Source organism: Crotalus tigris, unplaced genomic scaffold (genome assembly GCF_016545835.1).
Source record: "Crotalus tigris isolate CLP2741 ecotype Arizona unplaced genomic scaffold, ASM1654583v1 scf7180000024304.1987388, whole genome shotgun sequence".
Taxonomy (NCBI): domain Eukaryota; kingdom Metazoa; phylum Chordata; class Lepidosauria; order Squamata; family Viperidae; genus Crotalus; species Crotalus tigris.
In genome coordinates, this window is record NW_024100476.1 from 1,116,198 (window position 1) to 1,134,560 (window position 18,363).

Genomic DNA, 18,363 nt, shown 5'->3' on the forward strand with positions numbered 1-18,363 from the left:
CCCTGCTTTATAGATTAGTCTGTTATGCAGCAGTTCAGCTTAGGGCAGGGGTCTTCAAACTTGGCCCTTTTATGACTTGTGGACTTCAACTCACAGAATTCCTCAGCCAGGCACACTGGCTGAGGAATTCTGGAAGTTGAAGTCCACAAGCCATAAAAGGGCCATGTTTGAAGACCCCTGATATAAACAATCTGACTTCATGGTCATGCTTCCCCCCCACTTCCCTAGATATCTCTCTAGAGATCAGCTCAGGGGAGGATGAACCAGTTCTTGGCATATCAGGAGCTGAGTTGATTGGTGGTTCAGAGCACCTATCTGTGAGGGATTTGACTGAGGCTCCAGGTAGGGACAGCATGCAGCTGCAGCTGGTCAGTGAGGAAGACAGATGGAGGCGATGCTGGGAACAACATGTTTGTTTCCTGTGTGTTTTCTGGTCATTGTGATTCCTACCTTGCTTTGTATTGACACCATGCCTTGACTTGGATAGTGCCTGGGAAATTCTTTTGTGTTGTGGATTTAAGTTTGCCTGGTGGATTTATTTTGATTGAGAAACTTTCAAGTGCCTTGTGGACTCTTTGGCCATTGCTCTGTGGACTAGCATTGGTCTACACAGCAACCTTTCATTGTGAAGCTTTATGAACAAACAAATGGGAAAAGACACAAGAAAGGTTCTGAAGCAGCCAGGCAAGACAGAGGGGTTAAAATGAGCAAAACAATCCAAGTTAGCAAGTTGTTCTTCCAAATGTCATTTTTCTTCTGAAAACTCAGCTTTAATTTTGACTGGCTTGTTGTGCCCAAATCTAAGTTCAGTCAAGATGTTGGCTCTGTTGCCCTGAGTTTTTCGCTCACTTGCTTTGATGCCAGTCCCCCTGAAAATTCTCAAACACCCTCAAAAGTAGTGATTGTCCACTCTCCCTGTTGCTAGAGACAGAACAATGCAATTGCTCTTAAGTGGCAGGAATAGTATTTAATCCTCTCCTTCATCCCAGCCAGGACTACACAAAGCAAACAGTTTCATCCCTTCTGGCCTTCCTCAGCTGCTTGTAAAATCTGGATTAAGAAAGTCAGGAAATGTGTTTCCTTGTGTGATTCATACTTGCCAGGAATCAAGGAAGAATTTCAGACCAACCAGCAGAGCAACTGCATTTCATATTCTTATACTACTGTAAACATAACATGTAATTTTTGTCAGAGACAGTAGTGAGATGAGTTGCAAGTAATGAGCAGCAGAAGTTCTGATATGGTGCTTTCAACACTTTGATGAAAAAAAAAAAACACCAGACAAATTTGTTTCTCTAATGGCAATTGTTTATTTAAAATAGATTTACTTAAGCTGACTATATTTGGACTCAGAAGAGTTGCTTCTGTTAATACTAGGATGGGCTAGGCCAGGGGTCTTCAAACTTGGTCCTTTTATGACTTGTAGACTTCCAGAATTCCTCAGCCAGGCATGCTGGCTGAGGAATTCTGGGAGTTGAAGTCCACAAATCATAAAAGGGCCAAGTTTGAAGACCCCTGGCCTAGCCCATCATGAAATTTCAGGGTTACCGGTTACAGTGTGGAACAGAAAATCATCCCTGGAGTAGGAAATCACACAACACTTCTGTGCTATTGCCCCAAAACTTGTTTGTGTGCATCCATATTGTTACCAGGAGTTGTGCTAGACTCAAGGGAATGCTTAAATCTACTATGAAATTGCATCAGGAAACTGATTTAAGCTTTGGCTGCTTTGTACAAGATAAAAGAGTACCTTGGACAGAGCCAAGGTAACGCAGAGATAATTCCTCATATGTTGTTGGGAAAAAGGAAGGAGGAGATACTGATTTGCTGAGGAGAGCAGCAGACAAGATGGAAAGACTACGTGCTTTTGGGTTTTGGTGCAGCTCTTCTTCTTCATGGAGGCAATGATGAGACTTCCTTGCAGAATGTCTCCAAATTCAGATTCTGTAGCGAATCCAGGCATATGGTTTTGAGGACAGCAGGATTGCCTTCCGTTCTGCACACGGAAACCATTTTGGGGGGTGTGGGTCACCGTTGTTAAAGGAGAACATAAATATTCCATGCTAGCTTCATCAGATGCAATCTGTAATCACCACTTGCAATCTAAAGACAAACTGGAAAAAGCCTTTGGCTCTATAATGTTTTGGATAACAGATCCCCAGGGACACAGGCAAAGAGATATTTGTATAATGCCACTCTGAAGCATTTATTCAATGGATTAGGAAAAAAACACATTTGCCGAACAGTTTGGCATTTTTCTTTATATGCATTTAAAATATACTTTAGAACGTACCATTCATTCCCCTCCCTCTTTCCATCATATATTACTAGGATTAAAAACCCATTTTAATGGAAAAATAACAACTTCATATTGGTAGAATATAAGGCCATTGAGTTGTGTAATTTGTACTTCATTTATCAGGTAGGAAGTTTCCTGCTATATTAATTCAGGTACTGTTTAAATTGGGTAGGTGAAGTCTTTTTTTCCACAGAACAGTGTCTTGCTATGAATTTTACAACAGTTCCTTATATATATTATACTGTGCTTTTCTATGACACAAATCAAGAGTTTACAACAAAGCAGTGGTGGCTCAATTGATCTAATATTTTTTTTAAAAAATATTTTTACATCAGAAATAAGAAGACAATGGTGTCCTCATTTTTATATTTGTGCTTTGCTGACTTATATGAGAAATATGAAGTTTCCAAGTGACTTCCCAGTGTTGTTTGTGATGAATCCATTTTTTAAATTTTCATTAATAATTCCACAGAATATCCCTCTTGTTACATTTTTGAAGTTGTGCTTTTACAGCGATACTGCATGGTTTCACTGAAAAAGGATATCTAAAGTTCGGGGCTGGTATACTGTATGTGAAATAATCTCAAAACACCAAAGCATATTCTTTGCTTTGTAGTGTCCTCTTGTGCAAAAAGAAAATTGGGTGGGTTTTTTTTGGATTCTCTAATTTTTTATTGGAATTTAACAAGTTTAGAAAAGGAACCAGAATCCCAATAAATACATTAATACAGAGGTCCCCAACCTTTTGGACACCAGGGACTGGTTTCATGGAGAGAGGTTTTTCTGCGGACTGGAGGGGGCGTGGCTTTGTGTGTTGCCTGCATCTCGCGGATGGGGCTTTACTTGTTTGTGCAGACTGGTTGCTGGCATGCCGCAGCCTGGTACCGGTCCACTGACCAGGGGTTGGGGACCCCTGCATTAATAGAAGAATGTGTAGTAGCGTTTCCCAACCTTAACAACTTTAAGATGTGTGGGCTTCAACTCCTAGAATTCCTCAGCCAGTCATACTGAATTCTGGGAATTGATGTCCACCCAGTTACCATGGTTGAGAAACAGTGCTTTGTAGAAGCTATTGAGCTCCATCCAATCCTGAATGCACTTTCATTCAAGCCATGTATTTCTTGTTCCCACCTCTTCTTTCTCCTCCATCCTGTTCCTTCATCCTCCACCTCCTTAAAGCAGATTGAATGGCTTGTGAAAGAGATGATTTGATTATGATAGTGACTATTCTTCCAGGGATCGATACCCATTTATTCTGGCTTCCCTGATTTGGAAGCACACATCTACTCAGCATCCTTATTAAGTCAGCAAGGATTTTTTTTTTTAAAAAAGTAGATTTATTTTGCTTCCATGACCTTTCTTTCCTTGTGGAAATTGGTAGGGATGGCTTTGGCTGCATAAAATGAAAGAACCTGTTTCTAGTGCAAAGTTTAGGTTCTAGTTTATAAAATAAATAAAAAAGAGAAATAAAACTGTCTTCTGCAAGAAGAAAACTCTGGCAATTCTGAAAGACATTGTCTTTCGGCAATATCAATAGCTTCAATGGCCTTTTTTTCACATAAATCTACCTACTCAGTTGATTTGATATCAGTTACAGATATCAAGGAAGGGCTGCTTTCTATATGCCAAATAAGCTGAATTAAAGTTTGTCCTGGCTAAATTCCAGAGTCTAACACTGATCAATTTGCAAGGAATTGGTGTTGTGTAAATGGCCTTTTTTTTCTTCTAAATATTGACAGTCATTTGTGCTACAGGAGATATATATGTTTTTGTAAATGTATTTCAATCTATGACAATTACATTTACCTAATCAGTTATATTCATTAATTTATATCTAAATTTTCAGACATACTCAATTTTTCTCCTGGAACATTTTCTATATGAAATTAGACTATTTTTTTTTTTTTTACCAAATTTGGGGAAATTACAATGCTTCAGTGAAGCCCTCTGCTGTTGAGATATATTATTGTTGTCACATAATACCTTCTATTTTCTCAGCCACCATATTTCTGTTTAAGCTACCTGGATACAAGAACAGCATTTCTTTATCATTTAAGGGATATCTTCCATCTTTCTTTATAGGAACTGTCCAAAGTGATCCTTGATTTACAAATCTGTTTGGAACAAAGTACTGTTCTCTTGATCAAAGTTTAGAACAGTGGTTCTCAACCTGTGGGTCGGGACCCCATTTGGCGTCGAACGACCATTTCACGGGGGTCGCCAAACAACGCAGTCCGCCATTTTCTTTTCCCCTTTTCCTTAGCTGTGCTACTCCCTTTTATTCTATTGGCTTTTGAAAGCCAATAGAATAGACTCTCTTGAATAGAGTCTAATTCTATTGGCTTTCAAAAGCCAATAGGAATTGTCCAGGCTGTCTCTGCCTTGCTGAGCCCGCCAAAAGTCCCATTCTGCAAATGGTGCTGCACCAGCTGAGTAGTCCTCGACTTACGACCGGTTGGGGGTCGCGGCATTAAAAAGGTTGAGAACCACTGGTTTAGAAGAACCTTCTCATGTTCTTCTCATTTGGGAAACTTCAGTTGCTCTATAAGAACATTAGAATTTTAATGAAATAGCCCAATGGTGGCAAACCTATGGCACAGGTGCCAGAGGCGGCATTCAGAGCCCTCTCTGTGGGCACGCGTACTGTTGCCCCATTCCTAGGCCTTCAGTTGGGTTTTATAAAACCCTTTTGCTTTAGGCCTCCGTCACCATGTGCAAAAAAAAAAAAAAAGGTTCAATCAGTCAATTTCAACTTCTCGTGGGGAAAAAAAAGATCTTGCAAAGTTGGAATTGATTGATTGAACTTTTTAGCTCCACCCAGTCTGCTGTTACCACCACAGCCACACCAACCCAATGGGCCACACCCACCCGGCACCTGACAATGCATAAGTGGGTTTTGGGTTGCAGTTTGGCCACTCGGTCTCTAAAAGGTTCGCCATCACTGAAATAGCCTGATCCAGTGATGGGATTCAGCCAGTTCGCACCGGTTCAGCAGAACCAGTAGCTAAATTTTTGCTGAGTTCAGAGAACCGGCTGAATGCACACTGCTTCCGGAAGTCCAGTGTAGGCCTCGGAGGCCTGGAGGAGGCCTCCCAGGCCTAGATTGGCCTGCCGGAAGTGCATGGATGCCACTTCTGGAAGTCTGTTCCAGGCCTCAGACGCCCAGGCCTACATCCAATAAGAGAACCAGTTGTTCAGGTATTTCAGTCCCACCACTGGCCTGATCTCATGGCAATCATGCCAGAATCTAAATCTGTGTTACTCAACCTCGGCAACTTGAAGATATGTGGATGTCAACTCCCAGAATTCCCCAGCCAGCAGGGGTTTCTCCGCCTGCTTTCTAGCCTTGGCACAAACATTCCCCAGCAATATTTCTTTCCTGGCCCGTCTACCATAATGTTCCTTTTATCTCATTGGCAGCCGGAAGTCAACTATAGCTATTAGAGTAGATTGCCGGTAATAGATTCCATTTTATTTTGACATCCCAATAGGCAGCTTCAGTGTGGCTGGGAATTCTGGGAGTTAAGAAAGTCGCCCTTCTTAAAGTAGCCCATATGTGCAGAAACAAATACTGTGGGAAGAATCCAGAGAAATAAATATTTTGGGAAATATTAAAAAGGCAGAATATATTTCCCCAAAGGATCTTAAAAGCAGAAGCCAATCACCCCCCCACAAGTCTCTCTGCCCCAAACAGAAACCAGGTCTGCAGAAATGCAGAAGTGATAATCTTGTCAAAAAAATTGGAGCAGGAAGCTGGTATTAGAAAGACAAAGATCCCCAGAATCAACAATCCCTCACACAAAAAAATCCAACAGTCATCAGCCACAGGCACAGGGAAGCAGGATATGACCTTTGGGATATAATAGGATTAACCCACCACCATCAGAATACCAGAAAGGTACACTCAGACTCAGGTCAAAATTCATGTCACAGGAACAACTCCAAACAAAAGCCCAAGAAGGTATAAAAACCCACCACTCCCTACTACATGTGGTCAGCTTTCCCAGAGTCATCTTTCTTTCTGGCTCTCCTCTTCAATAAACTACAACCTTCTTTCTAAAGCAGTCTCCATTTTGTTTATTCGCAGCTTGGACTGGATTCTGATGAAGATTTTTCTTTCAAAAATTTGGCACCCACCTCTGATAACTAAGAAGAAATGACAGAAGTCACAGAAACATTATTCCCAGGGTCAACAGTTATCGGAAATCTCATACAGGTAGTCCTCGACCTAGGACCATTCAAAATTATGAAGGCACTGAAAAAAAATGTCCTATGACAGCCCGTGCACTTACGACCTTCACAGTGTTCCTGTGGACATGCAATAAAAATTCAGGCACTTGGGAACTGGCTACTTCCAACAAGCAAAGTCAATGGGGGAAGCTGTATTTGCTTAATGATCGTGATGATTCACTTAACAACCGCAGCAAAAAGGTCATAAAATCAGGGGTGACTCATTTAATGACAGCATCACTTAGCAATGGATGTTCTGATCCCAAGTGTGATCATTTGTTGATGACTACTAGAAATATTTTGATGAAATATTCTATCTTCATTGAAATTTATTTTTAAGGCACATACTGTACCTCTTATTTTTAAGGCATATACTGTACCTCTTTCTCCAATCCTGAATTCTCCAGCTATGTGGGGATGATAAGTTTCAGCATGCTGTAGCCCCAAATGCATGGAAAACACTAGTGGGGAAAAACTATTTAAAGCAGGCTTCCCCTTTCTAAATGTGTGGTGACTGTAGCTTTTTAGAAAATCTCCTTTTCTGTCTGACTCAACACTCCCAAAAAGAAAATAGGTTTGGCTATTGTGGGGAGGTTGGATTATAAAATGCCATAATTATTGCCAGTGAATTCCTACTACTAGTGCACAGTTCAAAATATTTTAATCCTGGATTTCAATTTGGTTATAGTTTTTAAAGGACGGAGACTTTGTGTAAATTATATAGCCAATAACTGCTTATTCACTGCTAATAATACCCAGTATTACAATGGTCTTTGGCAAATCCGATGGAGATAATTTTATTCTTTCACAGTGAAATTAGCATCGGATATCTTAAGCTATATGCTAATATGTACTTCAAACTTTAATGGGTCTTCGTTTAGAATATATTGAATAAAAGCATATGCTAACAAAATCTCTTTGCTTTATGGCCTCTTTTAATTATTTGTTTTACATATGGGAGCTCAATCAATATCCAACATGAATGAAGTTGCATTGATAAGTTTGCATTAGATGACAATTGCTTTTTGTTTAATTAGTGTCATCTACAGAATAATTTTATTCTCTGTACACCTATATCTAGATGCTCAACATCTGGAAAAATAGAAGTGAGGCTATTGTAAAGGAAGCAGGATTATTGCCAAATAGGAAAAAAAGGGGAAATGCAATAATCCAGACCCAACCATGTCTGCAAGAAGGGTATAATTTAAAGGGAAGGTCTTAATATCCTAACCCATTTTTGACAATAGGTACATGTATGTGTGTAAGCAAGTTATGTAGGATTCTGAAGATAGGAAACAAAATCCTATCTGAAGACCAAAGAAACAAAAACAACATGCAAGGCATTTTTGTTTTTGTTCAAATATTGATTTCTAAATATGGAAGAAGAAAAAAAAAGCATGCTTTAAAATGTATATACCATTGGGAGCTGTGGGATGGCTATAATATGAGTTTTGTGGTACATAAGCTGGTTTATAGCTAGTTGCAGTATGATCCTATACATATCCCTCAGAAGTAAGTCTTTTATAGTTGAGTGGACTTACTTTAAGGTAAGCATATGCCTGCAGCCTAACAACAGGGCACCTTAACACTAATATTAAGAGCCCTCTTTGGGTGCAAGATTCATGAATATAGAGTCACACTTTTTAAAAATTCTATTATTTAGAAGCAGTTTGTATTTGAAATGCTATACATATCTAGTTTTGGGTTGACTAATTGTTTTATTTGTATGAATCCTTAGCAAACTGAGCAGTCACAGTTTTTTCCCCCTGGCATTGGGTCTGTGTTTTGTGACTACCAGCCATCCTTAAAACGCTGAATTCAAAATAAGGGACTTAGAGGTCTACGTAGGGGATCCAAAAAGTAAGATGATGTCATGGTAGCATGGTGGAAACCATCATCTTGACTGGAAACCACCATCTTGATTTTTCAAGCATCTTTCCCCTTCCAGATGCCCCTGCATTTGGTTTCTCCATCATCAGAATGATTACCATCACTGTAAATGTCCTTCATGGTAACTTTCAGACAGCTATCCAAATCTTAACCAAGTGCCTATTCGCTGCCTTAAAACCTTAGCAGGAAAATGGGCACAGCTTTTTTTTACTTAACAACTGAAAACTAGATCGCTTTTCTTCATAACCTGTGGAACAAAAGTAACACAGCATAAAATTTGTTGCAGTATATTCTATACCACAACAACTCCATAGTATGATGCTGCACTGAGTCTCAACATCTTTACTGCTTATCAGTTATATTAGCTGTAAACCTTAAATGTTTCAGCATGTCTCTTCCATTCCCTTTCACGGTTCTAGTGTTTCTTTATTTTCAGGGAGAATTTGAATCTTTTCCCTCACAATTCTTCACTTTCTACCACAGGCTGGGCGGGAGATGAAAAGCGTGCTGGATTCTCAACAGTGGAGAAAGCAGAGAAAATGTCAAGTCCTTGTCCTGTAAGATTTGCATACCGGGTGCTGCTTGAACGAAACTTGATTGGCTGAGAGATCTGTTGATGCCATTGGGCTGAAGCAAAAAAAAAAAAAAAAAATGGCATGAATGTAGGCTATGACTATTGGGAATCTCTTTTAGGTTATATATAACAGTGCTTTTCAACCTTTTCACAGATTCTACTACTTTGAGGACATGACAATATTTGAGTGCCACCAGTGCTTAGGAAGGTGTCAAAAACTTGATGACCCCCAAAAAAGGTGATGGTTCCTTTGCTGAATCACTTTCCCTTTGTACTGATGAACATATGACGAAGTTATCCATGTTTATTAATATGCACCACTACCTTGGTGGTCAGGGAGCTGGTCAGCCCTTCTTCCTCTCTCCTCTCTCTCTCTTCACAGCTTCATTGATCCTTCATTGATCCTTCCATTTGTCTCATAGAAGCCTGTCCTCTTCTCCCTCCCTCTTTCTCTGTCCCCTTCTCTTTCCCTGTCGTCTTTTTTTTCTCTCCATCTCCTGTCAAAACAGCCTCCTTTTTTATCCTCTTCTCTCACCCCCTTCCTTCTGCTTTTCTCTTCCAGGTCTGCCACTCTTTGGGGTTCAGGGAGAGCTCCAGCATCAATCGCTACCCAGTCTCACCTCCCCAGGTAGTCACCCACTCCCCGGCTGGCCATTGCATACAGCGCTGATCAGCTGGAGCTGCGCGCCAATCTTGGGGCCTCTGCCGAGCCCCCGCAGCCCTTCAGCTCCAGCTGACTCTCTCACCCCAAGGCCTGTCTGCTGCTCCTGGTGATAGCAGACGCTGCTGGAAGTGCCAATCAGCTGAAGCTGAGTGTGCTGATCCTGAGCCCTCAGCAGAGCCCCAGCAACATTGCAGCTCCAGCTGACTCTCTGCCTGAAGACTGTGTGCAGCTGCCTGCCACCCCCAAGACTGTGGGAAGCGCCAATCAGTTGGAGCAGCACGCACTGATCGTGGACCCTCAGGAGAGCCCCAGAAACATTGCAGCTCCAACTGACTCTCCCAGGCCTTTCTGGTGCTACCGCCACTTCAGCTCATTCCCCCTGCTACACTTGTCTAGGTCGCGTACCACCTGCCAGGTGCTGAAGTACCACCAATAGTATGAGCACTACTGGTTGAAAAGCCCTGATGAATAAAGGTTGTAAAAAGAGGTATCCCTAGTTTGTAAGTGAAAAGCCTAAGGCAGATTACAGAACTGTGTGCTAAATGCCCTTGAAGCTGCTCCCAAAAATTTAGGCAGCTGGGATAATGTGAAATTTCCAAATACTATTTTAATATATTACTATCAACCGCTACTACCCTAAATGCTTTTGAGCCTAAAGATCTATTTCAGCATCTCTCTTGGCATGCACTAGCTGGCCCGTTGAAATCTAAGGAGGGCTGAGTCCTCGGGGCTATTATCTAAGCAAGATTCTTCCCATTGATGGTCCTTATAGCGTGGAGCATCCTGTCTTCAATAATGCATCTTCTCTGTTCAATTTCATAAACTCTTAAAGAACACATCTTCATCTAGAATACCTTTGCTCCTGACTTCTACAAAGAATCTCACTATATGTCATTAAATTTTTAATGGTTTTGTTGTCGTATTTCATGTTTCAGGAACCAAGAATTTCCTGACAGTGAGAACAATTAATCAATAACACAGCTTGCCTCACACAGCTGCGGGTGATCCATCACTAGAGATTTTCAAGAAAAGATTGGACAGCCATTTGTCCAGGATAGCATAAAGGTTTCTGCCTTGCGCAAGGGGTTGGACTAGAAGTGGTCTCTTCCAGCCTTATGATTTGATGATGCTATCATAAAGGATGAGCAGTAAGCAAAAAGTAGTAATCACACAAACGTGTCATAATGGGAAGGTAGGAGAGATGACAAATACAGAATCAAGACTGATCACATATCTACCATACATTTTGTTCATTTATTCCTAAAGTTTGGGCTACTTACCATATATGTCAAGTCTAGCAGTGCAAGAGACAATGCCGACTTCATTTTTGGCAGACAAAGTGTACCAACCAGCATCTACTTTTTTGGCAGGCTGAATCAAAAGGCAGACATATCCTGTAGCATCTTGGTGCATACTAAGATGAAATAAAATCATTTCAGTGTCATTTGTGATGTACTGGAGGATTTTAGTGAACTCGTTTAAGAAAACAACAGAAACATGGTATTTATACTCTCTCCCTCTCCCTCCCTCCTCCCTCTCAACATTTGTGTGTGTATGTGTGTATGTGGGTATGTGTGTGCATTTATGTAGAGAAGGACTTGCTTAGTGACCAATCACCTTGGAATTCTGCATTGGAAGATCTCAAAGACTTGAACTATTTGACCAAATTTTCTTGTTTCAAACAAGTTTGCTTTTTGCGTGCAGTCAGTAATAGTAGTAATTTTGCATACTTGATTTTTATCCTCCTATAATGTGTCTCCAGTAGTAGTTTATAGTTGATCCCTAGTAATACATAAAAGTTCTACCTGCTCTTGGGGATTCTACATTTTAGCAGATGTTTTTTCCCCTAGATCAGTGCTGGCGAACCTATGGCATGCGTACCAGAGGCGGCAGTCAGAGCGCTCTCTGTGGGCAGGCGTGCCATTGCCCCAGCCCCACCTCCCCACATGGCCCCCTCCTCACCAGCAGCCCCTCCTGGAGGAAAGTCATCCCCATGTGTGGCCCGCACAGAGCAGCATAGCCAATGACATGGCAACCGGGCAGTGAGGACAAGACTCTGCCCTCACGCCCTGTCATGCGCAGTTGATGCTGTGGGGTGCAGGCGGAAGGTGTGGTCACCATGGCGCTGCTGGACCACCTGAGCAATCTGTGGCAGGCCATGGAGGCAGTGAGTGGCCCTGCAAGTGGGCGGGGTGGGGGCAGAGCAAGGGTGGGGCAGGGGCAGAGCAGGGGTGGGCTGGGGGGCAGGAGTGGTTTTTGGCCACTCGGTCTCTAAAAGGTTCGCCATCACTGCCCTAGATGAACAATATTTATTACCATATACAGTACATACCCTGAAAGCATTTTAATTGTGCTTTATAGGAAGAGACGCATGGGGTATAGAGAAGCCATATTTAAATGTTTCAGAAGCTGGTTGTGAACTGCTTCAAGAGTTATGCATCCTAAAAGATGCTACACATTCGGGGCAAAATAAATCAAAAGTTTGGGTCAATAAAATCTCACATCTCACATTTTTAGACCCCCAAAAAGCACTTTCCAAAACCCCCATGCTCACCTCATCCTTTCCCTGTGGGGAGGTATGGTTTCATTGTCCTTCTTCCAGAAAAATATTGGGGGTGGCATCCCAATTACCCTACATTCTAATCGGACAGGATGTCCTTCTGGCACTCCACAGTTCTGTAGTCTCTCTAGTATCACTGGGGGTTTTTTAACTTCCTTTTCTGAAAAAGAAGAAAGGAACAAATGGATTTATTTATTTATTTTGACCTTGAAATGGTTGAAATGGTTCAAAATGGTTTCTGCAAGACTGTAAAAAGTTCTCTCTCTGTGTGTGCTGTCTGCAATATGAGGATGTGCATCTGTGTGTGTGTGTGTGTGTGTGTGTGTTAAAAACTTCTAGGCTGGCTGTAAGTATATAATCAAAGCCCCACTCATTTTTTTCATATGTTGTCCCTGATTGGCTAAACCTAAACTTTTGAATAAGGACATCTAGTTTACTCAATATGCACCTTGATCCTATAAACTCTGTAGGATCTTCCTGGAGTCCTACCTCCTTGTCAGTTCTTTAAGGAAGACCAGGTCAAGAAACAGACAATATGAATGCTATTTTATTGTTATAAGGGTATATTAAACAGAATATTGAAAGCCTATCCAAAATCTTCACTGCCCCATTTTTAGGACCACAAGGCTGTCTGCTCTGAGTCTCTTTCCCACATGTTCTTCTTTCCCAGGTCTGAGGCCATATTATTCTACACTCCACATTATTCAGAGGCTGTGCATTTTCTACATGGAAAAGAGATACGGAGTGCTGTAAATATCTATGTCAGTATTCTAGGTGTTTTGGCCACCTTAACAACTGTTCTCCCCAGAGCTGGATGACATAAAGATTTGGGGTTTGGCCAGTGACATCCCGCCCACTGCAAAGAAGCTCTGGCTCTTGAATTCACTCAAGCTCCCCATTCATGGTACACAATTCATTAAGATAATGAACATTTTCATAGGATTGAATTTTCAGCCACAGGGGTTCTAGTTAACAAAGTACACAAATGGGCTAATGCTCAGGGTGAATGAAGAAGAACATCTAACAAAGACTTACCTACAACAGACAGTTCCAAGCTGAAGGAATTTTGTCCTGTTTTGTTGGTGGCTATGCAGGTGTAGATTCCAGCATCACTTTGTCTGAGAGGATCGATAAGTAAAGAATGTACTCCGTTTTCTCTGACCAGCATCTTATGAGTGGCATCTGGTAACACAGGCTTGCCATTCCGAAGCCACATCAGATCCGGTGGTGGTAATCCACTTACCTAGCAGAGGACAAAACAATCGTAAGCAAGCGACATACTTTTTCATATTAGCGACCTCTATTCCAAATCTATTGTTCTTGTAGAACAAATGATGTATGAAAGCCAGGGAAATGAAATCGTATTCTAGGCCTGGATCAAAGTTTATAGTGAACCATAATTGGTTGTATAAGCCTAAATTAACCATGGTTTATTAAACAATAGTTGGCTCAGATACAAATGCACCGGACAAACCCCAAACATGCTCCTTGTGATGTGCAAACTGAATGTCAAAGAAATAAGCACGTGCATCATCTAACAGCTGGAACCCATGTTAATGAGAGTCACCAATGGACATTTTGTTGTAATGCCAGGGAAATCCACCATTCGCTTTCCTTAACTTGTCTCAAATGAAAGCCACCTGGTTGTGCTTGTGTTCTTAGAGAATATGAGCAAAGAGTAATGCAAATAATAATGCACTATTACTAATCCACCCCCTGCACCACCTATGCAGGTGACTAAAGAACCCCCCCCCAATCCCAATACCTTGCAATCGAGTCTGCAAAGCCGATCTTCATGGGCTACCATGTCCCCGGGTGCCTGCAGGAAATATGGCCGGAAAAAACGTTCCTGCAGAGGTTCCCGATCTCTTTCTGATACACGGGATCTTCCCCTGCAATTCAAACACATCAGAATAATGGATAGGGTGGGCATGAAGAAGTGCTTTTAGGTAAGAAAACATGGTCTCCTGAATGTCACTGCTTAGAAACTAAGGATTTCCAAACTTACAACTTGAATTTGCCAAATAAAACTCATGCTTACTTCACAATCTATGCTTTAGTGCCAGACACCTTTTTAACTTTATTTTTTATTTTTTACCTGTGAGACTGGATAGTTGTTGATAATCTACCCCGCAGTGGAGGAGTCTGAACCATCAAACGACCAGAGCAGCTGATTCTTCCCTGCCAGAACATGCAAGAGAGAAGAAACGTTATTTGCTCATCCATCATACATGATTCATTCTACATTGCTAGATCTCATTTGCAATACATATGGCTGATATTTAAGAAATAAGGCAAAAATCATAGTTTTATAACTATAAATCTTATACTGCAGTTATTGCCATTGTTGCTAAGATTCAAAATCAACTGATGGCACTCAATCAATCATTAAATATGACTTTCAAAATGTATGCGTCTTTCTTCATTCTCTTCAGCTTAAACAATGTACGCATATGTATGTGTATAGGAATTTGTACCTGAGGATTTGCAGCCATGAATGTATAGTTTCCGTCATCATCATTTGTAGAAGTCTCAATATGTAAAGAACAAGTTCCATCCTCTTGTCGAATCATTTTGAAATGTCCATTCTTCTTTGATATTTGTTTGCCATCCTTAAACCAGTACACCTGAGGGATTTTTAAAGAAAGATCTATTGCAGTCTTATTTTATGATATAATCCTATGTATATTGATTTAGAAAAAATCTCATTGAATTCATTGGGATTATTTATTTGAGAGTAAAAGGATTGCAGGAAACAATGCAGCAAATAGATTCTCAATTCAAGTTTTAATTTTGGAATAAACTACTTGAACAATGGGCCCTATCCAACAAAATGAGTTTCAGTGTGTAGAAAAGCAAAGCTTTACATTGCGGCAGGAAAAATCAAGGTACAAGTGCAGATTAGGCGAGACCTAGCTTAAAAACAGTAACTGTGAGAGGGAGCTTGGAACTCTAGTGGATAATCACTTGACTAAGAGCCAGCAGTGTGTAGTAGCAGCCAAAAAAACTAATATAATCCTGGGTTGTATAAACAGAGGCATAGAATCAAGCTCAGTACCACTTTATAAAACCCTAGTAAGACCACATCTGGAATATTGCAGCCAATTTTGGTCACTATATTACAAAACAGATATTGAGAGTTTGGAAAAAATTCAGAGAAGAGCAATTATGATGATCAAAGGCCTGGAGACTAAAACACATGAAGAATGGCTGCAGGACTTGGGTTTAGCTAGTCTAAAGAAAAAAAGAAATAGGGGAGACATGATAGCAGTGTTCTAGTATTTGAAGGGCTGCCACAAAGAAGAGGGGATCAAATTATTCACCAAAGCACCAGAGGGCAGGACAAGAAACAATGGTTGGAAACTGATCAAAGAGAGAAGCAACCTGGAAATGACTCTGATCCACCAAAGAAACAATATTTTCTGCTTCTTACGTCTTCTTAAATCTCTCCTGTTTATCTGCATGGCCCCCAAACCTCCAAAACAGAGTATTTTTTGTAATTATTGATTGAAAAAAATTCTAAGGCTTCTCTTATCATCATGGTGACCTCCAAGTGTGTTAGATTTCAGATTGTATGACCTGCAAAAATTATAGACAAAAGCCATGCCCATTGAGAAATAATGGGAGTTGGAAGGGCACTAAATTGGGGAAGTGTTCGTTCCCCACTGCATAACTGGGCAATGGCTGATGAGCATCATATTTCCTCCAGTGTGCAATTAAGAAGGAGCTACACATGGTATCATGCCTCCTGTTCTATGAAGTACAAAAATGAAGTGGAAGTAAAACACAGAGGCCAATTTGTATCAGCTCTCCTAAAACACAAGGGTACAACCTAAGAGGCAGGATCTTACCAATTAATAGGAATTAGAAATTGTCATGGCTTCCGTAGCACTCTGTCCTTTGAATATTTAGAGTCATAGGCATGGCTTGCCTTTCTGAAAACAAAATCTGACTCTGATCCACCAAAGGAAAAAAATAGTTGCTGCTTCTTAAGTCTTCTTAAATCTCCCCTGCTTATCTACATGGACCCCAACCCTCCAAAATAGAATATTCACAGCCACCTTTCCTTGCATTCTGCAAATACAAATGTCTTGGGTGTGTGTGTGAAGCTCTTTTTATTGGACTAGACCAGGGGTAGGCAACCTTGGCTCTTTTATAACTCGTGGACTTCAACTCCCAGAATTCCCGAGCCAGCATGGCTCAGCTTGGAAACCTCTCCCTTTCCCCTCAGCATGGCTGGCTAGGAATTCTGGGAGTTGAAGTCCACGAGTCATAAAAGAGCCAAGGTTGCCTACCCCTGGACTAGATCAAAGCAACTAACAGGAGAAATTGCCGGGAAGTGTTCTGCTGTTTGCTGGCCCTACCTTGGGTGTGGGGATTCCAACAGTTTTGCAAGTGAATGTAGCTGGATATCCTTCCAGGACACGGAAATGCTTGAGCCTCTTGTCAAAAATTGGAGCGATGCATTTGCCAGTGGGGATTTCGTCATGTTGGATCTCATCATCTGATTCATCCACCGGGGTACGTTCAAGCCGAAACTCTATTTCATTCATTAATCTCTGCTCAAAGTTGGAAATTTTATATTCCTGCAAAACAACAGTTGAATCAAGTCTACATATCTCACTGGAGGCTAATACATATTTCTTGGTATATAGTTCCCCCCACCCCCAGGTAATGGCTCCCATATGGCCAAAAACAATCATAAATAGATTCAAATTATTAGAGATTCAACAAACGTAAACCATATGAACAAATAGGGTGGGGCTAAGTGGATGGAAAACCTCTTACTCTCTTCATTTGTGCATTGCTCCAAATGATAGGAGGAATCGCCTCCCTAAATGTTTGTCATAGGATTCCATCAAAGAATAAACACAACTATCTTTTTTCATCTCTAATCCAGAGATGATTTCAGACAGGGGTCTTCAAACTTGGCCCTTTTATGACTTGTGGACTTCAACTCCCAGAATTCCTCAGCCAGTATGCCTGGCTGAGGAATTCTGGGAGTTGAAGTCCACAAGTCATAAAAGGGCCAAGTTTGAAGACCCCTGATTTCAAATTAGACCTTTGAATAGAGATGCTTCCAAATGCAAGATTAGAATCCAGTAATCAACTGACACTGCATTTCATAGTGAGGAAGAGGTTGTACCTTCTTCTCTTGCCAACAGGGAACATTCCTTCTTCTGCAGCAATAGCCTAGATAAAGATTTGGAGATGACTGTGGGTCTCACCTACCATCATTCAAGAGGTCTCCAGTGGGGCAACATGTGGCCACTTTTGCAACCCCAAAAATAAGTTCAAGTTTGCTGGAAATACAGTTTCTCACCATTTTGAAAATGAAAACCCATGAAATATGGAGTGTAAACTCTAAAATGGCTACGCTAGGGTTTATTTCTTAAAACCCATGATGCCCTCCCAGTGTGTGTGGGGTGACTCCATCTATCTTGTAGCCTCCAGCATTCTAGAAAATCCCTTAAGACCAAAAAGCAATTATCCTTATTTCAGGCCAAACTCATATCAGAAGTGTAAAAAAGTGTGAATTTATTATGTTGTGCCCTTTAATCAGTTTATTTGATAACAATAATTCAAAACAGAGTCCTGAATGAAAGAAGATAGACATCATTTTTTTCTTGTTCTTTCAATAAAGGAAGAAGCAGAGTAGAATTATCAGGCTAAAGAGACATCAATATTACAAAAGAGGAATTCAAGGAACTTAAATACTTTGTAAAACAATTTCCTTCTTTGAAAACAATAGATAACACATTTAAGGGAATTTAATTCTTAAGATCTTATAAATGGAAAATAACAACAACAAGCAACTTCACTCAAGCATAACAACAAGAATGATACACATACAAATAAAGCAATAATCTGCTCAAAATAGAATAGGCAATCTGAATGTTTACCATGAACATGTTTTTTTTTATCATTTCCTGGTCAATTAATTCAGTACAGTATTTCAGCAATTTCAAGATATGTAGACTTCAACAAGAGTTTCCAGGCTTAAGAAACTTAAGATAATAACACAAATTAAACATTTTCAAATCTACTGTTTTTACTTGTCTTAATATTGTTTGATTTCCACTTTGTCTATTAATGTTGAGATAAGGAGTTGAATCTCTGTCTTCTTTTGATTCCAGTAAAAGAAA

General features: G+C 40.6%; 1 protein-coding gene across 5 annotated transcripts in view; it reads right to left on the bottom strand.

The window, feature by feature from the left end:
* Positions 1–6,356: 6,356 nt before the first annotated feature.
* The window catches only part of MYPN (myopalladin), a 97,784-nt gene continuing 85,777 nt past the window's right edge, over positions 6,357–18,363 (bottom strand). For all 5 annotated transcript variants that reach the window (XM_039324670.1, XM_039324673.1, XM_039324671.1 and 2 more), the window contains 8 exons: positions 16,582–16,803; positions 14,695–14,844; positions 14,316–14,398; positions 13,983–14,109; positions 13,253–13,460; positions 12,212–12,377; positions 10,938–11,071; positions 6,357–9,046 (listed from right to left, as the gene is read on the bottom strand). In XM_039324670.1, coding sequence (XP_039180604.1) covers positions 8,877–9,046; positions 10,938–11,071; positions 12,212–12,377; positions 13,253–13,460; positions 13,983–14,109; positions 14,316–14,398; positions 14,695–14,844; positions 16,582–16,803 — 1,260 coding nt within the window. In that variant the 3' untranslated portion in view covers positions 6,357–8,876. The remainder of the gene's footprint in view (positions 9,047–10,937; positions 11,072–12,211; positions 12,378–13,252; positions 13,461–13,982; positions 14,110–14,315; positions 14,399–14,694; positions 14,845–16,581; positions 16,804–18,363) is intronic.